We start from the raw sequence: 24,745 nt of genomic DNA on the forward strand, positions 1-24,745 counted from the left end.
AGCTAATATTTCTAGATATCAGCATCTTAGGTGACCAAGAGTCCCTTCTTATAGGACTCATTCTGTGAGAGAAAAATATGCCATGCTCTATAGATTCTTGAAAGCAGACGTGGGGCTACCTTCTTCGCATTGCTCAGACTACATACCTCTCCAAAGCCGCCCTTTCCTAGTACGCGATACTGGCGGAAAGTGTTCTTGGTCACATGCCGCCTAAGAAGGGAACAGAGGAAACGAGAATGAACTGAAAGTAGTCCACTAAAAACAGTAAAATGGTTATCCTGTTCCCCCATGCACTCAGTGTAAAACTGCTTTTGGGCAGAATCCAATGTTGAGCAGACTTCTGTCAACCCTCTGGAGCAGATTCTGGGGGCCTGCAAAGGAGAGGAGTCAAGAAAGAGCAGAGGAAAGTGAATTCTCAGTACACAAGCATACATGTTTCGCTCACACATGGAAAGTGCTGGATTCAGCCCGTTTTTCTGCAGTTTATGCAAGGCATAGCATACACACAAGCTTGACAAACTAGAGTACAGCATGGATTAAGACTACATGGTCAGTAAGTTTCAAGGCTGACAAAATGAAAAGCAAAAACTGATCTTGAAGAGGACTTGTTCTCACTATATGACCAGGAGTCACCGGCTAGCATTTTCTCTTTCACTTATCAAGGGCATGAAACTTATCAAAGTATCAAGGGCATGAAATGTGTTCTTTACAATGTGCAAAAGGGTATTAGGTTGAACAGCAAAGCTACACCTATCTCTGACCCCATAGCAAAGTGGAGGTTTACCTTTCCAGATATTTCCATTGCAGGAAACGGTTGAAGTAGATGCTGTCAAGGTAGTCAGCAAAAGGCGCCACACTAAGGTAGTCATGGATGAGCCTAGAGGAAGGAAGCAGAACCCATCAGAAACAGTGAGGTTTCCCTATGCCACCAAATAAAGAGAACAGAACCTGAGGCACCTCTGGGAGAGAAAAAAGCTGAAATGAACATCAAGTTTTAAAGCTTGAGACGCTTCAAGGGATTTGACAAGCTCTTGGATCATAAGGCGAGGAGACTGCCAGAGACAGCAGACATTGAGAAGGCTCAGGCAACATACTATCCAATCTGGAGAGCAACAGGAAGGAATATGATGGCTGCCAGAGAAAGCAGGGCTCCAGATCAGAGGCTCTTTGTTCATACACCACAGCCACGTAGGTCACTGCCAGAGCTTTTTGCACAGCTGCAGCAGCAAGACCTGGGGCCAGAAATCTGAATTATATGGGCAAGTGCAGCAAGATGAAGAGCACAAAGGCAGGGAACTCTAGGCAAGGCTCACTTTTAAGAAAATTCCTTTTGATACTGCCACAGCTTCCAAGCACCACCACTGCCATTAGTACAAAGTGCCACCACAATGTTATCTGCAATCATCCAAGCCTGGTCTGATATTTGCTGCCAAGCTAGTGAGAGATGTTTTCAAGGTAGGTCTTACTTATTTAAACCCTGCCTTTCTTCCACTGGAATCAAGATGGTATACATATGGCTCTCAGGCAGCCAGTCTTCCATCTAAGTATTGACCAGATAATATCTGCTTGGCTTCAGCAAAGGCTACTGCATCATGTGCCTTCAGGCTATGCCCTGGGACTTCTAATGAAAGTACATTGTTCCCAAGGGAGATAGAATACAAGCCAAAAGGAGCATCACAGGCTGGGGTGACTCCTTTTCCGTTCACCATCAAGAGCAGCGTAAGCCATCTAGCAACTCAAATATTAATATTTATTAAGCCTTATAAGCCACCTATACACAACATGGCACCCACTGGCTCTCCTACAGCAGGGAAATAAACAGTACATGAATTCCAAGCAATGAATTCCAAGGCTTGCTGGTGACAACCCACTTACAGATGCAACAGGTTGTATGCAAAGTTAGCCCCTACTAGATAATCAGTGACTACTGTCCTGGGAAATGTGCACATCATGAAACAAATTCCTCCCAATCCCCCCACTCACTTGGTAGATTCCTTAAAGAGCTCTTTACCCGGTTCCTGCTCCAGTCGCTTAGAACACAGATTTACTAGCTCTGAGGGCACTTCAGGCACATGATCCACACCCTGAGGATAGACAGGATCAGACAGGAAAATCAGAGTTCTGTTGTTTTCAATACCTATGAATTTATATCCTGCCCTTCCCATAAATCCCAGAGCAGGTAACAACATTATTAAGCCAACCAACAATACAAGAAAACAATGAATAGTGAGAACAGATAATCAGATCCAACCACAATAATTACATATTCATTATTGCAGCAACTAAGTATTCATAAATGTCTGGAGAAACCAGGAAGGCCAGAGTCTGACCCTGGAATGTCAATGAAGTTAGCACCAAGTGCCCCTCATGAAAGAAGCTGTTCCAAATTGGGGGCATCACCATGGAGAAGGTACTACTAATGGACTGGTAGAGTCAAATTCAGCACCAGGTTTGAAGGAGGTCCTGGGCAAGGTGCCTCTGGGCCCCTCCAAAGCACCATCCTGGGGTGACCCCCCGTGAGCTTACAGAGTGGCGGGGGTGGACAGCACCAGGGGAAAGTGGCATGGTGTGGCTATGGCAGCTGCCCGGCCTTGTGCTTCTCCTTCATCACCAGGCCCTTAACATTTAAAAAGATTGTAATATTGCCAAGCTTCCTTGGGGGTCAGGTTAGCACTTTGGGGAGGCAGCAGTGCTGGCACAAGTAATTTGTTTCTTCCGAGTACCTGGCAGTGAAAAGACAAGTGCTGGACAGATGCTGCCACTACTACTTTTCCTCCCAAATGCCTCTGGCTCCAGACATAGTATTGCTTTATTATGGGGAGAGCCTGTGGGGCATGGTGGATGCTTCTTCTTCTTGGTATTAGCTCTTGGAGTGCCAGGCACTTAAAATTAAACCTGGTGTAAGTCCTAGGAGGTCCTCGGCCCCCCACACCTGCTGGGAGCTAATGCCAGACCTAGGTACCAATGTTTACTCCCTGTTGGTAATATTTAGGCATATCCTTGACCCAGCTTAGTCTAGGGCAAGTGCAGCTCTCATTAAGGCAACTTTCCCTCTTTTTAGCTAATGCAAATCTCACCTTAGGGGTCAAATACGTCTCAATCAGGAGCTGACCACACTCTTTTAGTTTTTCATCAGGGGTTACTTCATACTCTGCCTATGTAAGAATGATAAGAAAGCAGTATTCAATTATTCTACATACCTCTCCCAAGAATAAAAATGCAGAAATGATGCAAACCAACCACATATTCTTGTATAGTCCAAGAACCACCACCACCTATTCCACACTCCACTATGAGCAGAATATGAGTACTGTGAAAGTAATGAGATAAGAATAAAACCACCTCCATACACTCGGATTTGCAACAGGCCACGTGCCAGGATCCCTTCCTTCAAAACTTACAGTTAATCAGCTCCCATGCTTAACCCCCAGGAAGGGGTTCTCACATAGGTGTGCTTACCACAGCATCCAGGAACTTGACGCAGCGCATAAGCTCAAGCCGTGTTTCACAAAACAGTCTGAAAAGCAAACGGCCAATGGGCTGCTTCTCACACAAACTGTGGTAGTCCCGCTCTGGAAAGAAAAGAAAAGAAGCATTAGTCAACGGCTACTAACCCATACCACAATCAGGGAACACTTAAGAGAGGAGGACACTAAATCCATTTTCAAAAGAATTTACTTGATCTGAAGCAACCCCTTTAGCAATCAAAGATAATAATAATAATAATAATAATAATAATAATAATAATAATAATAATAATAAAAAATTTTATTTATATCCCGCCCTCCCCAGCCGAAGCCGGGCTCAGAGCGGCTAACAAGATTAGGAGAAGGGTCCATTCCAAGTCCTGAAAGCTATTCAATGGAGCAGATAACCTGTGTGTCTGACTCATTTTAATTCCCAGCCATAAGATCTTCATGTTAAATCTTTATCTTCAAGAATTTAAGTGCTCTCTTGAGTAACTGACATTTCCTTCTGGCCACTGCACAGAAATATTTTTGCAAAGTCACTCAGCTGTTTATCTGAAAGTTTAGGAACCTACATGGCCACAGCTGAATCATGGAGCAGAGAGTGAATTTCCAAGCAATATATCTGGTAACTCGTATGGCAGGAATGGGGAACTTGTCGCCCTCCTGATGATGTCGGACGCCAAACCCCTATCCGCCACAGCCAGCATGGCCAGTACCAGAAATTATGGAAGTTGTGGCCCAGCAACATCTGGAGAGCCACAGGTTCCCCACAACTATACAAGGGAATATTAAATCTCTTTGAAGCAGGATGGAAACATCCACGGACGCATATCTTCTCTAGCAGGATATCAATAAACCTTTTTTTTCTTTTTCTATGTGACAGAATCACCACAACTCATTGCTCCCTAGGAAAGTGCTGCTGGTATTTTAAATCAAAGTACAGACTATTTAACACTTGTTCAGAAGAGGAGGGGAGATCTTATCAGGCGCCAGCTTAAGGCTTGCTTCTTTTCATGTTTTTGCGTTTTGGGGCATCATAGGTTTGTTTGAGTGGATGAGGGTGTGTGTGTCCCCCCATTTTGGCTATAACAATAAAGACAGGTCAACTTGTCCACCAGAGGAGTTACTTGGCACAACCACAAGTCAGACATATCAAGTCCCCAAATTTAGGTTAATTTTTCATGGCTTGATTTTATGCTCTCAACCTGAAGTCTATATACCAGAGGTGTTGTTCCCTCTCCTTCACATTGCTGACATAATTGGAGGGAGTAGGGAGAAGAGGAGTGACATTATTTTTGAAATTTACATTTTATTGCTTTCAATTATTCATACAGAAAGACAATGATCAACAATTTTACTCTCTCTTTCTCACCACAGGAGGAACAACATTATTAAATCATGTTAAAAGGATTCCGCCCTCTTCCCCTGATCTGGGCATGTCTTCTAATCTGAAGGGGACAAAGCTAGAGAAGTGACGTCAACAGCAAAGCAACAGGTCAGCCTCCTCAGGGTAACTTAATTCAGCTGTATTAGGTATAACTGAATGATTAGTTCACACAAGATGCAGAGCTATGGCAGAATTAATGAGCAGAGGCTAATAGAAGGCAGCGAGGCCAGAACAGCAATATCATGCGGAGAAGCAGTAGGCAGTCTCCATCTGTAGGCAAGTGCTTTGGGTTCGCAGAATCCTTTAATTATTAATTTCTTGAAGCACACAGAAAAACCACAATAGTTATGGAGAGGTAGGTTATGGCTGTGGGGTACAGGCTGACTAGTGTAGCTAATGATCCCTTTCCAGGGCCCCCAATTCGCCTTCCAATCAAGATTCATGCTCAGATCAAGAGGCGTGTGCAGAAATCCAGGAACTTGTAACTTTGCAAGAAAGAAACAGGCCAGCTATGCTTCCATCCCTATGTTGGAGGTGAGGAACCTCAAGCCCAGGTGCCAATACAGCCTACCAAGCGTCTACCCTGCCCTCAAGATTCTCCCCGTGTCATGCCCCTTCCCCATCGCTGCTCCACACCGTCCTGGAGTGCTTTTGCCTGGCTGATTGATGTCTCTGAACTGTGATGATGCTTCTTGCAGTTTATGGGTTTGTTTATCTTCCACAGCTGGCAATATTTTGAATGAACCTGGCAGTACTTAGTAGCTCCACCCATAGGTGTAGCCAGGATTTCGGGGGGGCAGGCCTTTTGTTAGGGGGGCAGAACCTCAGCTATGTATTTTTATTGATTTTTATTGATGGGGGGCAACTGCCCCTCACTGCCCCCCCCCGGCTATGCCCACGGCCCCACTCACTGTGGTGGAATTAGTTTAATCATCACTTCCCAGGAAGCCGTTCTTCTGTAAATCACCCCACCCCAACTCTCTTACGGAGCATGTTGTAAGTGTTCTCTTCTGTGCAGCAGTTGCTCTAAGGAAGCTGTGGTTTCCTGATGTAAGAATACAGTCGAAGAAAACAAAGCCAATGCAGAAAGTGTGGAGAGGGGGGGAAGGGGCCATATGCAAACTGCACCATTTCCTTCTCTTGCAGGAAATGAGTGTATTGAATGAAGGAAGGTGAAGGGGTCAGAGCCTGGCAGGATTAGAGGATTCTTCATAGCTCTGTTGGATAATGGACACTTTTTGCAGAAAAAATATTTTCTACCCAGGCCACATAGAGGCAAGAGCTTTGCTCTAGGCAGGCAGCTCTGTGTTAAACCAACCTGGTCCAATGTTTCCATAATGGGAGGGAGGAAAGGAAATTAACACACAAGAAGTATAAAAGAGTAGGGAATCTCAAGTTTCCCCCATTCTTTCAAAGGGAAAGAAAGTCCATAGGCAGGGATGGAGAATCTACCATCCAATTAATAAAGGTAAAGGTACCCCTGCCCGTACGGGCCAGTCTTGACAGACTCTGGGGTTGTGCTCCCATCTCACTTAAGAGGCCAGGGGCCAGCGCTGTCCGGAGACACTTCCGGGTCACGTGGCCAGCGTGACATCGCTGCTCTGGCGAGCCAGAGCCGCACACGGAAACGCCGTTTACCTTCCCGCTGGTAAGCGGTCCCTATTTATCTACTTGCACCTGGAGGTGCTTTCGAACTGCTAGGTTGGCAGGCGCTGGGACCGAGCAGCGGGAGCGCACCCCGCCGCAGGGATTCGAACCGCCGACCCTTCGATCGGCAAGTCCTAGGCGCTGAGGCTTTAACCCACAGCGCCACCTGCGTCCCTTAATATTGTACTTTAACTCCCAGAAGCACAAGTCAGCAACACAAATGGCCAGGGTTGATGGAAACCATCGTTTAATAGCATCTAGAGGGCCATAGACTCCCCTGGAATAGGACTTCTTCATACAGTTACTAAGAACAGCCAGTTTCTACAGACACACAAAATACACCAGACAACCAGCAGCTCCCTAGTCAATGTACCATGTCCAAAGTTATTTTGTTCAAACTATGACAGAAGAACGTTCTGGCAAGCTGCAAACTAGACACTATAAGGAGATAGAAGGAGGACAGGGAAATAACAGACTTTTCCCAGAGCAAAGATAGTGAAAGAGAAAAATGTTATCCAAACAAAGCCAGGCCAACTGAGTTCAAAGTGGACAAATGGCTAGGCTATAAAGGAAGAATGCAAGTTTCAAGAGTCAGCACTAGAATACTGGCAGAAAACCAGCAGTGATTTTTATCTTCAATCGAACACAAGATAATGAACATTGTAAGGAAATGGAATATTAAAGTGAAACCACTTCACAACTGGGCATTATTGTGGACAACACAAGGAAAACCTGACATGGTCCAGCTTGAATCAACAAGGGGGAGGGGAAGTATACAGGGAGAGAAACTGAAAAGGACATTGATCTGAAGGGACACATTAAGCTCTTTCAGGGAAAGGACCATAGTGAAGCGGTAAAGCACATGTTTTTCATGCAGGGGGTTCCAGGTTCAATCCCTGATATCTCCAGGCAGAGTTGGGAAAGTGAAACCCCAAAGAGCTGCTAAGTCTGTGTAGTCTAGACAATGCTGAGTGTGATGGGCCAATAGTCTGAATAAGATCCAGAAATCAGTATTCAGCGTCTTATGAATAGTAGCCCAGAAATCAGCATGACCAGGGTGTAAGCAAATCATTGAGTTTTTAATGGAATGAGTTTCTCTCACTCATCTCAGTAACCTTTTATGGTAAACCCATAACCTGATGTTATAAATTTGAAAAGTAACAATGTTACTATTCAATGTTTATTAGAATTAAGGAACATCCTTCTACAAAAAACCCCCACAAAAAACAGTACCACGTAAGACCTATTCAAATTGCCAGTTCTTCTTTAAAGAATCTATAGTGCTAGAAAATAATTTACACCATTAGTCCATAATAAAATAATAATAATACAGTGGTATTATTAATAATAATAATACAGTGCTAGACAAAAGGGTTTTCCGTTTTGGAGGTGCTTCGCAAGACGAATTTCCCTATGGGCTTGCTTCGCAAGACGAAAATGTCTTGCGAGTTTTTCCAACTTTTTCCCCCTCCCCCCCCCTTTTTCTAAGCCGCTTATCCACTAAGTCGCTAAAAGCCGCTAAGCCGCTAATAGCGCTAATGGGCTTGCTTCGCAAGACGAAAAAACCGCTAGACGAAGAGACTCGCGGAACGGATTCTTTTCGTCTTGTGAGGCACCACTGTAATTTATTTATAGCCCACCCATCTGGCTGGGCTTCCAGAAATAATCACCACCAAAAGAAATCCAAATCTAACAGATAAATCTTGATTTAGAGTAGCATTCAAGTCATCTATAAAAGGCCTCTTTTTAAATAAGTAATGATACTGCTGTATCAAGGCACATGATCTTGGGAACAAGAACCACTGTTGTCAACTGCAAGGAAATCTGTACAGCTACCATACACCCGATAGCAAAGAGCTTCTAATGCAGCCAGGCTGAGCAAGTCCTGTCAGTAACAAGAAACTCTGTGCAGCATTCTTTTCTGCACCTTGGGCTATTTTCACAATTTTGTCACTCCCAAGAATTTCTTTGTCACCAATAATTTGAAGCCTGTCTGGAGAACATGTGCCTCTCCAACTTCCATTAGCCCTGGTCAGCATGGTCAACAGTTAAAGAGCAGAAACATCTGGAGAGTTGCAAGCGCCCCAGGCTTGATTTGAAGGGATGCTCTACAGAGAAAGTCAACAACTTTCCCCTTGGATAGGTCTGTGGGCTGGCATCCTGATAGTGAAAGAGGTCCCAGCTAGCATTTAAGAAGAAATTGCTTTAATTGCAATTCAGAAACCAAGCTTAAGCTAGAAGGCTGCATGATTTCAACTTGCCAGGCAACAGTTCAAGTTTTCCTATACCACATCTAACTGCTCACAGCCTTCTCAATGCGCATTTTTTGTTCACTATAATTAGAGATGAAGAGCTGTACAGTTAATAGGTGGAAGAAAAGAAGCAAGCAGGCCAACTTGGAGCAGGAATTCAGACTCTAAAGCCGGGGTAGGCAACCTAAGGCCCGGGAGCTGGATGTGGCCCAATCGCCTTCTCAATCCGGCCCACGGATGGTCCGGGAATCAGCGTGTTTTTACATGAGTAGAATGTGCCCTTTTATTTAAAATGCATCTCTGGGTTATTTGTGGGGAATAGGAATTTGTTCATTTCCCCCCCCCCCCCAAAAAAAATAGTACGCCCCACATGGTCTGAGGGACGGTGGACCGGCACATGGCTGAAAAAGGTTGCTGACCCCTGTTCTAAACTAACATGCAGTTTTCCCCAATAATTCATAAGCACTTTAAAAGGATCAGGGAAGACATGGCTGGAGTGCCCCAGGAATGATTAAGCCAGTAGAAGTGGGAGAGGAGACTGCTTGGATTTTGACACAGCTAGAATAAAATCACTGGTTCCCAGGGGAAAGCAAGTGGAATTAAGGAGAGCAGTAAAGTAGCTGCTTAAAATGAGATCAGGTAAACTTTACAAGAGGTTGCGCCGAGCGCGGGGAGAACTTATGAAGATGCCTTGTACCAAGTCTGATCACTGGTCCATCTAGCCCAATACTGCCTACTCTTGAGTAGCAGCTGCTCTACAACATCTCAAGCAGAGGCAGTTCCCAGTTCAGATACCCAAGACTGGGACTTAATGCATATAAAGTAGATGCTCTATTACTGAACTAGAACCTCTGACAATGCTGCCAGAGGGTCATGGTGATGCAATACTAAGGCAAAATAATTGCACAGGAGTGTTTGGTAATGACAATGCTACCACCACAAAATCCTGCATCATCAGGCAATCATATGAACAAGCATAGCTTACCATAGGGTGAATGTACAAGATCTTATGCCAAGCACTCAAGGCTTCTTTGTAACCCAGCCACTTCCACTCCACACACAGGAAAGCAGGGAAGACAGCATCTCTCCAATGCAAGCATGCTCCTTACCCAAAGTCTGCCGAAGATCTTCACATTGGCTGATGTGTGGGAACTGTAGCATTTGGCGCCATTTTTTACTCTTGCCTTTTCGGTTTCCTCCTCCACCTGCATGACACAGAATTGGGGGGGGGGGGGGGGAATCAGCAGGAAAACCAAGAACAGAAGCTGATCGGTATGTTCACCCTCTGATGTTCTGTAATTAACATTTCAGTCATATCAGAATTCCTTTTATAGGTGGCCAGGAAATAATTGGCCAAATTTGCTCCAAGACTTTTCTGAGCACTGTCCACATCACCATTTCAGAAAAGTTCAAATATTCAGGTTAAGAACTTGGTTAAGGTCACAGATTGTCTCCCTGTAACTAACCTTCAGTTGGCTGGATATACAATGCACTGAAATATGATAGTTCAGAGTGTCTTCCATACCACAGTTAAAGGTATGCATTACAGTCAAGTAACCAAATGCCAAGAAGGAAGAATTTTTAAAAAAAACTTTATTCCAAAACTGAAAAAAATTACAAAATTATAAACATCAAATTCAAAATCCATATTCATTTTGTAACATAAGCCTATTACATAATTGACTAAATTAAAATATACCTAATTGCCAAGAAGGAAGAATTTATTGACACAGCCATTCCTAAATTTCAACTTAAGTGCTGAAACTGATTCAAAGGTTAGCCATAAGTTAACCACTTCAGTCTGAAACAGTGCATAAGGATATCTATCGCTTTAGTTCTTTCTTCCAATGAATAAAGGGATAATTAATTAGCATTTTGAACAAAGGAGGCTAACTGGCACTGCAGATTTTACCATGCTAATAGGAGGTATTAGGGCTAATTGCCCAGGCCTTCTAGCTTGCCTTCAGGCACTATTGTGCATGATAAGATTTAAGGATTGAAAATACTGCTTGTTCTATACATACCACCTACTTCTATACACACCACATACCATCAGAAGAATAAGAGAGCCTACGAGGAAGCCACCTCCTTCCCACCCAGCAAGGTCGCATAATTAGGCCTTTTTAACAGCCCTGAGCAAAGACTTCCAGACTGCATGAGACTACTTAGGTCTCTTTCCCACACTAACAAAACTGAATTGGACAAGCATAGTTCTAAAATCTGCAGAGCAAAGGGTCTAGAGGACTAGAAATAGTGACATGCCAGACTACCCATTAACTTCCTAACTGAAGAAAGATTTAAATCTGCATTTGCCACATACAATTCCAGCATTGACTCACACTTCTTACTACAATTACTGCTCATATATGAGCAGGACTGAAGTTTGCTAAGCTGTTCAATCTATACATACCTGTCAGCAGTACAACTAAAACAAGCCAGCCCTCAGCAACATGGTTAAACTACAAGTTGCCAGCCTGGTTTATTGTGTCTACTTACTGCCACTACAACAGACTATTCAAATAAGGGTAGGGGAAGTAGCCAGCTGCATATAATATAGTGCCTACTACATCTTGGTACTGTACCAGCCCACAGGGGTTACTAGCCTGCTAAAGGGTCAGTAATCTGTATTTTCATGCTTATGTGCGTAACCCCTACGTAACCCCTATGTAAGGGGGGGGGGACCTGTATTCGTCTGAATGGAATTCTTGATAGCCTAGACTGGGGGAGGGGGTGTTTTTCAATGCAAGGGACACCTACCTGTGTGGCGAATGGCAACTATGGTCAGACAAACAACCCTCTCCATCCAAGCAAGCAAGCAAGCAAGCAAGCAAGAGGTATTGTTGCAGTTCAAGGACACAAAACCACTATAGGAAGATGAAGTGCAAGGCCAGTGAGGGGTGTGACCTGGGGAGGAGGCACTGCATTGGCCCAGACCTGAAGGCTAGATAGAGGTCTGAGGGCAACTTTTGGCACCTGGGTCTGAGGTTACCCACCCTCAGTCAACTTATTAAATAAAGGCTATATTCACTACAGCTCCATTATAATCAACAGAAACTGGCTGAATGGGAGGTGATAAGCACTTCTAAGAAACATGGCTCCAACATAACATTATTATATGGAAATAATTGCCTGAGTGCTGTCCATTAGGCATATCATTTAAGACAGAAGGGACAGTGGCTTTGAGACAAGTTCTACTCTAAAATATTTTACATTGGCATTCTGCTGTGGGGAAGATAGGGGCAGAAAGAACACACATGCATGGTCCATAGCAATTCTTGTCTATGCCCCCTACTCCCCATAAGAAAAGATGCATTGCCTAAAAGAAGCTAAGAGTTGTGCCATATTATTGACTGTACAAATCTAGGAAGGAAGTGAATCAAGGCAGTGGGCTGCACAATACTTTCTCACTGAAGGAAGGTAGGTGGGGCATTGAGAGATCTCTGCTGCAAAAAAAAAGTCCCCAGCTTCACCTCTCAACAAGGCCAGAGCTGAAAGTCCACCCCCCCCCCCCCCAATTACAACTCAGTACAAAGGGAAAGAAATAAAACAGTATCTCAACCACCACTCCATGCAATTTTATCTCTGCTGGTCAGCGCTACTGCAGCAAAAGCATTTTTAAAGAGAAAAGGCAGAGGGAGTACAATATCTTCTCCTGAATCTTCTCTTCTCCTTTATCACCAGTAAATATAGCCAGCCCCTTTCACAAGTATTTGAACATGGGATCCACTATGTATACAATTCATCCTCCTAAGAATTTCAGCATTTCAAATATAAATAAAAGAAATGGTTAGATGCTGAATTATTCCTTATGGTTTAAGACTGGCTTCCAAGGTTTTATGTCATTTTTAAACCAGAAGCGGCTTAGCAGGATTTCCAGTTGCTCATGGGGGCTGCCTCGGTGTCATATCTGGTTGCTTCTTCCTTTGACTAGCAGAAGCAAAATGATGTAGCATCAGTAAACATACATTACTGACATAGGTTGTTGAAGTCAGAATTTTCTTGGTATAGTTTTTTGGCTAGCTTAGAACAGTATGTTCATTTACATGACAGTACATACAGCCCTGCACTTAAGCTTACCATCTCATAGGGATCTGTACAATTTAAGTGAATAATATATTCAGTTCCCTCCTAATTCTGCTGTTATTACCATAAGAGGGTTGCCCTAAAAAGTATGAGAATCTGTTAGTGAGGCATAAGTCACAGCCCCATAAGTCAGCAGTGAGCCTGCAGCCTGAACCAGAATATAGTTGTTTTAGCAAGCAGTAATAATTATTATTGTTATTTATTAAATTTGTATTCTGCTATACCCGTGGATTTCAGGGCAGTTCACAACATTTGAGTTGCAGAACATTTCAGTTTGGAATAAGCCAAGGCTAGAAGTACATGAAGAGGCAATATACTGTGGTGTGAGGTGCTGCTTCTCCTGTAAGTAGCTCTGAACAAAGGAAGATTGGGCAACTTGTTCAGCATCAAAGGCTATTTCAAATGAATAGTTCCTAGTCACAGTACTCCTATGTAAGACCACGCAAACAACCAAGTGTATATCTTTTTGTACACAAGCTGCTAAGTGGGTTTCAGTGCATGTACTGAAATATTTGCGTGCTAATAAATGCATGTGTAGCACATCTTCTGTAGCAGATCTCATCTACCCATGCCTCCATTTCCCTTCCTCCATTGCTTCCCTATGTTTATTTTAGATTGTAAGCCCAACTAGGGACCTGTTATCTATTTTTTGTGAAGTGTTCATATGGTGCTAGGTTAATCATCATCATCATCTTGAATGTGTACAGGCACTTTCCTTTCTGTTTTCCTGAACAGAAGTGTTTTCTATATAGAAAAATTGTCACATTTGGCTTTAAGAGGGCATGTTGGAAATGTACAATGAGCTCAACGGCTTCATCTAATTTACATAACTTAAACTCAATTACAAAACAGTGCATTAAAAATTCATGGAAATGGTAGTTCTTATGGCTATTGTATATAAAGCAACTTCTCAAATGCTACCATAGCCATTTCTGAGTAGTTACATTTCCTTCGATGAGATAGAACAACAATCTATACATGGCAAACTTTTATATGCCTACTTAAAATCAAATGACTTTTCTTATTGATTTTAGTCTTCACAGGCTCACCTTCCTTGAGGCTGTATACCCAAGAAATAATTCCTGACAAGCTAAAAGGTCAGGGGGAGGGAGAGAATTGAAGTTTTACACAAGCTAAGCTTTTCAGCCACCTAGCACGATCAAGAACTCCAGCCTGCTTAGCTTCATATGTTCACAATTATGAGCAAACCCATCACTTATTATATGGATTCAGAGAGACCCAATTCACAAGATCTAAAATTGTATATCTTATTGTTCGCACACTGAAGACCTAATGCCATTAAATTTTCAAGGTATATAGAAACTTACTTTTAAGAGTTAAAGCAGATGTCTTCAGGACCTTAGAGCCCATGTACAATACAGAAATGTCTGGTCATCTTCTATTGCCCAGCCAAATGTGAAACATTTAATGGATATTTAAATTGGACTCAATTCCATTTGGACAAAAACTGAATAGAAGAAGCGATGGGGAACCCTAAACTCTTGCCAGAAAGCCTTTCAGGCCTAATGGCCTGGCAGCTTCTCTTAAAAACAAAGGTCAGTAATTCATGGCAAGGAATACTTAGGCCTCAGTATCATATACAGATTTCATACAGCCTTACGTTTATCAATGCTGAACTCAATTTTTATTTCTCATAAAAAAAATTCCTTAATTCTCTCATCCCAATCTGATGAGAGAAAGAAGCTGCCAATGTTATTTTTGCTTCACAACCTACTTCATAAAACTTCGTATAAATCAAGAACTCCAATTTTAATCTTTCACCATATTCTTACTCTTGGCTTCCCATGATTCAGTATATGAATGCTTTAATCCATGGCAGTGCAAAACCCTGTGAATTAACTACTTTGAATATACCAGGGATCAGCAAACTTTTTCAGTAGGGTGCCAGTCCACTGTCCCTCAGACCTTAGGGGGGCAGACTATATTTTGGGGCAAAAATGAATGAATTCCTATGCCCCAAAATTAACTCAGAGATGCATTTTAAATAAAAGCACACATTCTACTCATGTAAAAACACGCTGATTCACGGACCGTTCATGGGCCAGATTTAGAAGGCGACTGGGCCGGATCCAGCCCCTGGGCCTTAGTTTGCCTACCGATGGAACGTACATTTGCTGTAATTCTAAGGTTTAGGGTTTGTTTCTTTTTTTAACAAGGCCTTTAACAAGACCAGTTTTTAGAAATTCTAAGTTTATAGAGCTTCTGTCTGTTGAAGTTACCAAATGATCAAGAAACACCTGTTTCTCTGGATGAAAGGAACCCAGATTCATTGCCAGAGAGTACAAAGCTCTTAAAATCTCTTTTGATTAGCATTATGTTGTAGCTCTTTCATGCTTGGGCCACTTCCACTATAAAACGTTCTACATTTAAGACTCGCACGACAGTTTGGTCGATTTACTTTCATTTCACACAAATTACAGTGGTGCCTCGCAAGACAAAACCCATAGGGAAATTCGTCTTGCAGAACAACTCAAAAAATGGAAAACTCTTTCGTCTTGCGACGCATTCGTCTTGTGAGGTACCACTGTATGCATTTAGATGTCTGGTGTGGGGATGTACGGTATATACCTGTATAATGAAAAAGCTTTTAGGAGAATGGCATGTATGGCTGAAAAAGCTAGGGTGGCAAGCTAAGAATGGACGGTGATGGTTTTAATATTCACTGTCTTTAGAGTGAAATAAATGCCAGGACAACTTAGGCAGCCAAAACCTTCAGCAACACAACCTCAGCTAGCAATAATTTTGCATTAAGGCTGAGTATCGTCTGGCTGGAATGAAGATATTAATTAGGCAGTGTGTTTATAGCATACTGTGAAGTAGGCTAATTGAAAACTATGGGGTAGGTATAATCTACTGTGCTGCCATAACATTACACAGAATTTGGTTCTGAGTTGAGAACTGAGCAACTGAAGGCACCCAGTTTTCATTTACAAGACATAAGTGCTTGGAAGTCTCAAGAACTAAACCAGAGGGGGATAGGACTTCCACATTCAGGTGGTGTGACTTCAGTATTCTCACGCCCCTTCTTACTGACTAGCAAAAAGAGGACATATACAATGGTACCTCGGGTTACAGACGCTTCAGGTTAGACTCCGCTAACCCAGAAATAGTACCTCAGGTTAAGAACTTTGCTTCAGGATGAGAACAGAAATCGTGCGGCGGCAGTGGGAGGCCCCATTAGCCAAAGTGGTACCTCAGGTTAAGAACAGTTTCAGGTTAAGAATGGACCTCCAAAACGAATTAATTCTTAACCCGAGGTACCACTGTAATTCAAAATAAGTGGCTCTATAGAGATTCATATGCAGCTACAAAGACAGTTCTACCAAGTCCTGCTGTAAAGGTAAAGGACCCCTGACAGTTAAGTCCAGTCGCAGGCGACTCTGGGGTTGAGGCGCTCATCTCGCTTTACGGGCCATGGGAGCTGGCATTTGTCTGCAGTTTTTCTGGGTCGTGTGGCCAGCATGACTAAGCCGCTTCTGGCGCAACAGAACACCAAAACCAGAGCAGCGCACAGAAACGCTGTTTAGCCCAAGTGGCTCAGTGGATTAGACCACAGCGCCACCCCTGTGAGTCCCCAGATCCTGTTGATCTACAGCTCCCTTCACCCTCAGCCAGTATAGCCAATAGTCACAGATTATGAAAGCTGTAGTCCAACAACATCTGAAGACCCAAAGTTGGGAAAGCTGCCTTAAAGACTATCATTTTTACTATGGAACAAGCTTTTGGGGACTAGAATATAGTCCACAGAAGCTTATGCCATAACACGTGGTTTTTAAGGTGCTACAATACTTTATTTTTTTGTTGCAACAGGTGGTTGTCCCTCTGGAAATTGTCAAGTGTGGTTCTACTTGCTAAGATCTGCAACTTTTCTAAATAAAATAGTGGAAACAAGAGTAAAGAAATCAGAGTTGAGGAGCAAACTAAACTGACACTTCTGCTCCAGGATGGTATCTAAGGCTGTGGAAAGAATGTATTCTGCAGTAAGGGAAAAGGTTGCTTCATCTTCTTCCTCATTCATTTTCTTCTCCATGTGCAGATGATCAAAAGAAAGACCCTGATAAAAGTTGCTTTCACATTTTACATTACCTCATTAGTGAGCTGTGAACCCTCTGTTTTTCAGACTCTTAAATATAAGCCTGTGTCTGGTTATACACAAAAATGACTCACTACTACAAAGCCAAATTGTTCCCTTAAATTTAAGGCTTACAATTTTGACACAGAGGAAAATATCTGGTAGCAGAGTATCCCAATAAAAAGCATTGCCAAAGTCTGCTAAAGAAAGCGGGGGAAGATTCCAGCACTCAGACCTGTGTTTTTTTAATGCAGCAGTCCCTTATGGAATCTCATGCACATATGCCAAGTCAGAAGCCAATTCTAGAACATCTCTGCTGCTCTATGGCAAGAGAACATTGTTCCTGTGAGAACAATCCATTCAAGAGACGCACTACTACTACAATATTTTTTAAAAACCCAACAACTTCTGATGCTCCACCTAGAGTTAAGTAGTACCATGCGTAGCATGCCTCTGACTCTACTAGCATCCAGAATCCTGAAGACTTCCAAATCTTGTCAATTTATCAGCTCCTCTCAGTCTAGGGAGGTGAGATGGCAGCCCTATATTTGGGCGAGTGCTTCTTATGAGCGTTTTTGGAGAAGAGTGCAAACTTTCACTGATCTCTACATCGGTTCCGGAGAACAAGAACAGTTCAAAGCCTTTATCAAGAGGAAGCTGCCAGATAAAAGCAACGAACCGTGTCTGCAGAAAGCATCGTTCGGCCACAACCCACGTCACTACGTTCCTCGGTCTTTTGTGAGGCCTCTATAAGCATGTGCTGGCTGGTCCTTAACTCCAAAGCTCCGCAGTTTTTCTACTTTCGGATATACACCCCCCCCACCAGCACACAGGGAGGGAGGAAAGAGGGGTGGGGTGGCGGGGGGAGGAAGAAGAAGGAGAAAGAGCCGGCGGGCCGGGTCAGAACACGCAACGCCGCCTCTCCGCCTCCCTCCCGCGCCTTTGACAGCGGCCACCCATCCCCACCCCACCGCTGCCGGGCGGGCACTCAGCGCCGGGCTCCGAAGGGCTCTCTTTCAGCAAGGGCAGCGCGCTTCTCGCCTCGCCCAGCCCGCGAACCTCTCTCGCTGCCTCAGGCGCCGCAGCTCGGCTGCTCGTGCGAAAGGGGTGACCCCAAGCAGGAGGGGAGATGCCCGGGCCGGGAGGGCGCCGCCATGCCCTCGCTCGCCCAATGGCACCGGGGGGCTTCCTGGGTTCCTTCTTCCCTCAGTTTCCCTCACGCGCTCGCCCCCTGCGACCCCAGGCCGGCGCCTCACCCTCTCGCGCCTTGAGCAGCACCGTATTGGCCACGATATTCTCGAGCTCCATCGGGGCCCGCCCGCGGCGCCTCAGCCGCTCCTGCTGCTGCCGCCGCCGCCGCCGTCACCTCTTACCACTCAGGCTCGGATCCCCCCCGTTCCCACCCCTCGCTCCGCCCGCTGGGTCCGGCACCTCAGCAACCTCCAACGCCTACCTCCAGCATAGCTCCGCCCACTGCCTGCAGGCCCCGGCCAATCCCCGCTCCAGCACGGCCCGCATCGGCTCCCGGTTGGCCGGGCGGGCCCCCCTCCGCCTCCTCTCTGCCCTTCTTTTTCATTGGAGGGGCAGGAGGGGCGGGCCGGGAGCGCGGAGACCCTCCCTCGCGGGGCGATTGGCTCCAACGGCCTTTTTGGAGGTGGGGTGTGGCGCGGGGGCGGGGGGAGTCTTGAAAAAAGGAGCGGCCAATCGGGTCGCTTGCAGGGAGGAATTGGACGGGCTCGTGTGGGGCGCTCGGCTCCACGCGCTCGCCCGCCCTCCCTCGGCTGGAAGCGTTGCCCGTGCAAATGTGTGATTGGGCGAGAAGCTGTTCGTCAGTTATGGTGGGAGGTGCCACGGGCGCTTTCGGAGGGCGTGAAGTCCTACATGTGGTGAGCGTGCAGAGTGCAGAGGAACAAGGATGGGCTCCTTTGGGTTGCCGTTAGGAATAAGGTTGCAGGTGAAACGTATAGGTAGGCCAGGAACGGCCCGATGCTTTATACGTTCCTTGGAAGTAAAAGCCTCATTGAATCCAGTGAGAATTACTTAAACCAGAATGGATGTGTATTTAAGTCTTCCAAAGAGAAGGAATGGAAAAACTATCTCTCACACCTCCTTGAACTCTAAACCAATCTTCATTAACTAGTCCTCATTATAGCTAGGCATTAGCATTCTCACAGGGCAGGCTATTTAATTTAATTATTTAGATAATACTTCACCATGCCATCATAGTAAAACAGAATACATTAACAAAAAATAAAAAGTAAAGTAAACGAGATCCAGTGTGGTGTAGTGGGTAAAGTGTCAAACAAGAACCTGGGAGATCAGTGTTCAAATCCCTACGCAGCCATGAACTTGGGTGAAGTTGGGCCAGTGGCTGCCTCTCAACCTACCTCTCAGAGTTTTTGTGAACAGACCTCACAACCCTCCTGAAGGACTGCCCATTATTTTTTGCCCAGTCCCAGAACTCCAGCCAATTGCCACACTAATGCTGTGCCCACTCCACTCTTCAAAAAGGAGGCCCAGAGGGCATAGCTTTTGTTGGATCAACTTCTTATTTTGTGCTTAGCCATGTATTTATGCCTCTTATATACTTGCTGCACTGTGTAACCTTGCCCATGAACAGTTCTGAATTATGCATTAAAACCTTTGGCAGAAACCAATATGGGAACTCTTCATCCAGCAGTGAGGGCTAGGACACATTCTGGGGTTCAGTTGACTTATGGAGGCTGCAGTCCTACACCTGCTTACCTGGGAGTAAACCCTATTGAATTTAGTGAGCTTTCGTTCTGAGTTGTCTGTGAATTGTAGGGACAGCTAACAGTTGGCATGTGGATGAAGAAAGTGTTAGTGTGGAATGCTAATACATAAATCACCTACAGGTGAACACTTTCTGACTTGACATATATAATGGCAAGAGATGAGGATGCCAGAAATCCTGTGGGTAAAAATTCAGGAATTGGAGAAGCTTTCACTAAATGAGAGTCCCCTGAAATCAGCCCTGAGTGCTCAGTGGAAGGACAGATTGTGAAGCTGAGGCTCCAATACTTTGGCCACCTCATGAGAAGAGAAGACTCCCTGGAAAAGACCTTGATGTTGGGAAAGATTGAGGGCACAAGACGAAGGAGACGACAGAGGACGAGATGGTTGGACAGTGTTCTAGAAGCTACCAGCATGAGTTTGACCGAACTGTGGGAGGCAGTGGAAGACAGAAGTGCCTGGCATGCTCAAGTCCATGGGGTCATGAAGAGTTGGACACAACTAAACGACTAAACAACAACAAAAAGGAAGAATCAGGGCATGATGAAAAGGTGAAGGAAAGGAAGAATGATCACAGATGGTTGAATGATGTGGATAGAGACATAAGGAGTTCTGGGATTCCATTGACCTTGCATTGAACAGACCTTTCAGCATGAGGGCTGATTCATACATTGATTTTGACAGATGAAAAACATTTTACATATGCAAAAATGTAATGTGTGTGTACAAGAAATACAAGTACATAAGTAGGAAACTGGGTCTCCACCTGGGTATCCAGGAGCAAACTCAGAACGAGAAGTACCCTCAAGATAAAAAGGGAAAATGTAACACACACAAAAACCACTGCCCCACATCAAGAGCAGGCAAGTCCATTCTAATCCCACATCATTAACTTCTCTGTTGTATTCAACTGAATTCAGTGGGACATATTTTAAGTAGGCAGTTGCCACAGACGTTTTGGGAAATAATGGGCTCCCATCACAATGTGAATTTACCCAATGCATAATGCAGAAATATGTTACTAGGCAAGCTCCTTTGTCCCTGAAAAGGGTGTTCTGATCATAATTTTATCAGCATGTGACGAGTTTTATGTGCCTGCGCAATCTGTATTGCCAGGACTAGTTGCTCAATAAGGCAGTTGCTGTGCTGGTGATTGGCACAGGTTCCTTGATGACTGAAACCGACGTGAACTTCTTTAAAATGCGTATGTAATTTGCAAAACAATACTTTGGCTTCTGAGTTCTGGACTTGAGCAATTGTTATGCCCCAAAGGGCAGGGCATGCATCATGTAAATGTTACATTTACAAAAGCAAATCACAAGTCCAATTGTTGTGGAAACAGACCTCTGAGTCTTACCATTTGGATGAGAGGGGAAACTTGCCTAATTAACAATAAATCTACCAACGTGTTTTTTTTAAAGCAAGACAAACAGATAAAAAGGTTTGCATTCCAATTGGTATAGGTGACATGCAACCAAGTGCGGGATCATACAATCAAACTGTGGAGTTGGAAGGAATCCCAGAGAGTCATCTAGTCCAATCCCCTGCAATGCAGGAATCTCAACTAGATCATACATGACAGATGGCCATCCAATCTCTGCTTTAGAACCTCCAAGGAAGGAGAGTCCACCGCCTGTAGTTGGGAGTCTGTTCCACAGCTCTTACTATCAGAAAGTTATTTCTGATGTTTAGTGTAATCTCCTTTCTTGTAACTTGAATCCATTGGTTCAGGTCCTAGCCTCCGGAGCAGGAATAAACAGGACAGCCCTTGAGATGTTTGAGGATGGCTATCATATGACCTCTTAGTGGCCTCTCTACCAGGCTAAATATACATAGAGCAAGCTGACAAATTTCAAAATCTTGCATCATAGAATGATAAAGAGTTGGAAGGGGCTTTGTAAAGTAGACATTTAGTCTCTATCTCTGATTGAGGTAGAAAATCATGCTAGAGCATCTTTGTCCAGCTCCTGCTTAAAGACCTCCAAGTGAAGAAGAGCCCTCACCCCTCTAGGTAATTGAGCCTGTTATTAAACCCGTTATTAGCATCAATATGTGTCTCCTAATGTTCAGCTGAAATCTACCTTCTTGTAACTTAAGCCTATTAGATCTAGTCATTCCTTCTGGAACAGGAGAGAACAAGACTTTGCCCTCCTGTATGCGGCAGCCCTTTGGGTATTTGAAGAGTGCCAGCATGTCCTCCCTATGCTTGCCATACCAAATCATTTCTCCTCTCAAAGGACTTGTTTTCCATATTCCTCACCATCTCCATTACCCTCCTCTGAACCTGTTCCAATTTGTCTACAGTATCCTTCTTCAAGTGTATTTACAACTGGATTCATGAGATCTGAACTGTGTAGGATTAAAGAGCAATTATTACACTCCATGACTTGGAACCATGGATCTAACAATTCAGCCTAAAAGCACATTAGCCATTTTTGCAGCTGCATCCCTCTGCTGACTTGTGTTCAGTTAGTGATTGACTGCAGCTCCGAGATCATTGCCACAATTGCACACTTGTATTCCACTGTTGTTGTTTTTTTTTGGGGGGGGGGGAATTTACACAGTGCCAAAGCTGTGTGTGCTCATTCTCGGTCCTTGGATTTTCTGACTTAAGTGCACCTTGCAGGTGAAGGTGGGGCTGAAAGGTGGGGCTTACCATATCATCAATCTGCAGTACGGTCCGGTATTTTTGTTATTGCCATATTGCAATTGGAGTGTGCCAGGAGTTCCTTGCAACAGCTGTGCACCATAGCCATCAATTTATTCTAGTCACAGCCCACCCACAGTACAGATCTCAAGGGATTTCAAATCAGGTATCCCACCCATATAACTCCTGTGCTTCTGGAAACCCGCCTTGCCTATAAGTTCTGGCTCCACTTCTGGTTGGGAAGAGAACTCGTGGAGAAGTGCAGCAAAGGAATGGTGTCACAGCAACCACTTCTCAGTGGCACCCACTACCCATAAGGCTGGTGACACTGCTGCCAATCACGTCTCTGCCACCTGTGGATCCACTGCATCCTCATGCCTATGGACATGTAGCAAGTACCAGCAGCCAATCATGGCACAAGTGACAGTGCAAGTGGAATGGAAGGGGGCTTTGCACAATTGCCTAGGAAACATGTTTCTTTCCCTGCCCTCACTGCAACACTTGAGCATCAGCACACGAATACACACAAACCAATATGCAGACTGATTGTGAGCTCTTGGAGAAAGAGAGATTTTCCTAAGCATTCTCAGGCTACACTTGTAATTAGAATCATAGAATTCTAGGATGGTAGAGTTGGAAGAGATCCTGAGGATCATGTTGTCCAACCCCGTGCAGTGCAAGAAATGGATGAGTCAATTGTCATTTGAATTGATCCATCACTACTAGGATTGGACCACACATTTGTTTCCTCTCATTTGGCCATAATTCTCTGCAAAAACCTGTCCAGTAAATTCACTGGACAGTTAAGCAAAGCACTGAACTCCACGTCTGAGCCCTGGCCATGAGATGCAACTTAGGGCTTATCCACACTTACCTTGCTCAGCATTTCTAGGCACATATCCAGGCTTTCCGGGTCAGTATCACCTTTTCTCCCTTTTCCCCATCCCATGAAAACCTGCTCTTTACCACTGAATCAGAACAAATGGCAATCTGCAGAAAACTCAAATTGCCATTTGCTCCAATACAATGGTAAAGATTGGGTTTTCCAGGGCAAAAAAAGAGAAAAAAGTGTGTGGACACACACTGGGAAAGTGCAGACCTGTGCCTAGAAAGCACAGGGCAAAAAGTATACGTTGATAAGCCATAAGTATAAATATGGGACATGGCTGTTGTTAACAGGCCACACGTGGGAAGTGGTTTTGCTACCCGCATCTGCTTTATACTGGGTGAATCGGTGCACATACCTATATTCCCACTTATAATTGCATAAAGCCTTAACAGTAGGCTTGGTCTCATATCTCCAGATGAATCTAGATGTGATAATGGAGATGTGTGAACGACTCTCCATATTTTAAAACTGAATATGTTGGATCTGGATTCAGGACAGAGGTGTGGGGTTAACCCTTTTTTTCAATGAAAATCAGACCTCTAGGTCTGCTATTTACCCCCAGTTTAGGGAGGGGGGGTGTACAAATATGTTTTTCCTGCTTGAGTAAACAGCAACTTTAGGAGGAAAATTTATCTTTGGGGGCAGGGAGCACAATAGTGCAATGGGAAAGGGCTAAGCATACCACCACCACTGTTGTAATATGGGTTCTCTCAACCACAGCTGCTACTTGCACAATGTTTTTAAAGTAAGGTTAACAGACATCCCTGTTTCCCGGGGACAGTCCCCGGATTTACAAATCAGTCCCCATACAAAATCTACTGAAGTTGAAAAGTGTCCCCGGATTAATTGAAAAAAATAATCTGGTAACCTTATTTTAAAGACTGAGATGCATCCAAGTATCTGCATGGTCACGCCATGTAGAGTCATGAGCTTCAGAGAATGAGACTTCCCAGGGATAAAAGTCAATGAACTATGGTGTTGTTTCATGCTCTGGCATAGCCAGAGCAGCAGGTGGCACTGCAGGAAAACAAAAAAGGCTGCTCCAAGTGTTTGGCGTATTCTTTTCTTGGAACTCCAGAGCCTCCTGCCTTCTCTATGTTTAGTTCCCATGTATGCAGCTGGGATCAGCTGTTTGCTAACTATATGCTCAGCATTATTGGTCATGGCTTATCAGAGGCCTTGCAGAAGGGCTGATGTGGCAGGAACAGGAAGTATTTCCTTTTCAGACAAAGGTTTCTCTTGAGAGATAAAAACTTTTTTTACAGAGGTGCTGGCAAAAAGGAAGATGATATGTGATTATTTTAATTCTTAAACAAAAGGCATCACTGAACAGGAGTACAGGGTGAGGCAAGGCAATATGATGAAGTATATTATACTACTAGGGAAACCAAAACGATGTTACAGTGCTGAACCCAAACTATATTTCTCTCTAGCATGGGTGTTAGCATGGGTGGAGCAGGAAGCAAAAAGGGACTTTTTGCCTTGGACTCACATTCCCCTCCTCCTTGAGAGATTCTCACGTT

At 44.3% G+C, this 24,745-nt stretch overlaps 1 protein-coding gene across 2 annotated transcripts in view; it reads right to left on the reverse strand.

Annotated features, from left to right (window-relative positions):
• Nucleotides 1-18,343, reverse strand: part of GRK6 (G protein-coupled receptor kinase 6) — a 33,421-nt gene extending 15,078 nt beyond the window's left edge. For both annotated transcript variants that reach the window (XM_079967044.1, XM_079967045.1), the window contains exons 1-7: nt 18,189-18,343; nt 9,866-9,961; nt 3,460-3,572; nt 3,078-3,155; nt 1,984-2,084; nt 785-877; nt 147-210 (exon numbers count right to left, since the gene is read on the reverse strand). In XM_079967044.1, coding sequence (XP_079823170.1) covers nt 147-210; nt 785-877; nt 1,984-2,084; nt 3,078-3,155; nt 3,460-3,572; nt 9,866-9,961; nt 18,189-18,240 — 597 coding nt within the window. In that variant the 5' untranslated portion in view covers nt 18,241-18,343. The remainder of the gene's footprint in view (nt 1-146; nt 211-784; nt 878-1,983; nt 2,085-3,077; nt 3,156-3,459; nt 3,573-9,865; nt 9,962-18,188) is intronic.
• Between the last annotated feature and the right edge of the window lie 6,402 nt (nt 18,344-24,745).

The sequence above is a fragment of the Podarcis cretensis genome (genome assembly GCF_951804945.1).
Source record: "Podarcis cretensis genome assembly, chromosome: 2".
Lineage (NCBI taxonomy): Eukaryota > Metazoa > Chordata > Lepidosauria > Squamata > Lacertidae > Podarcis > Podarcis cretensis.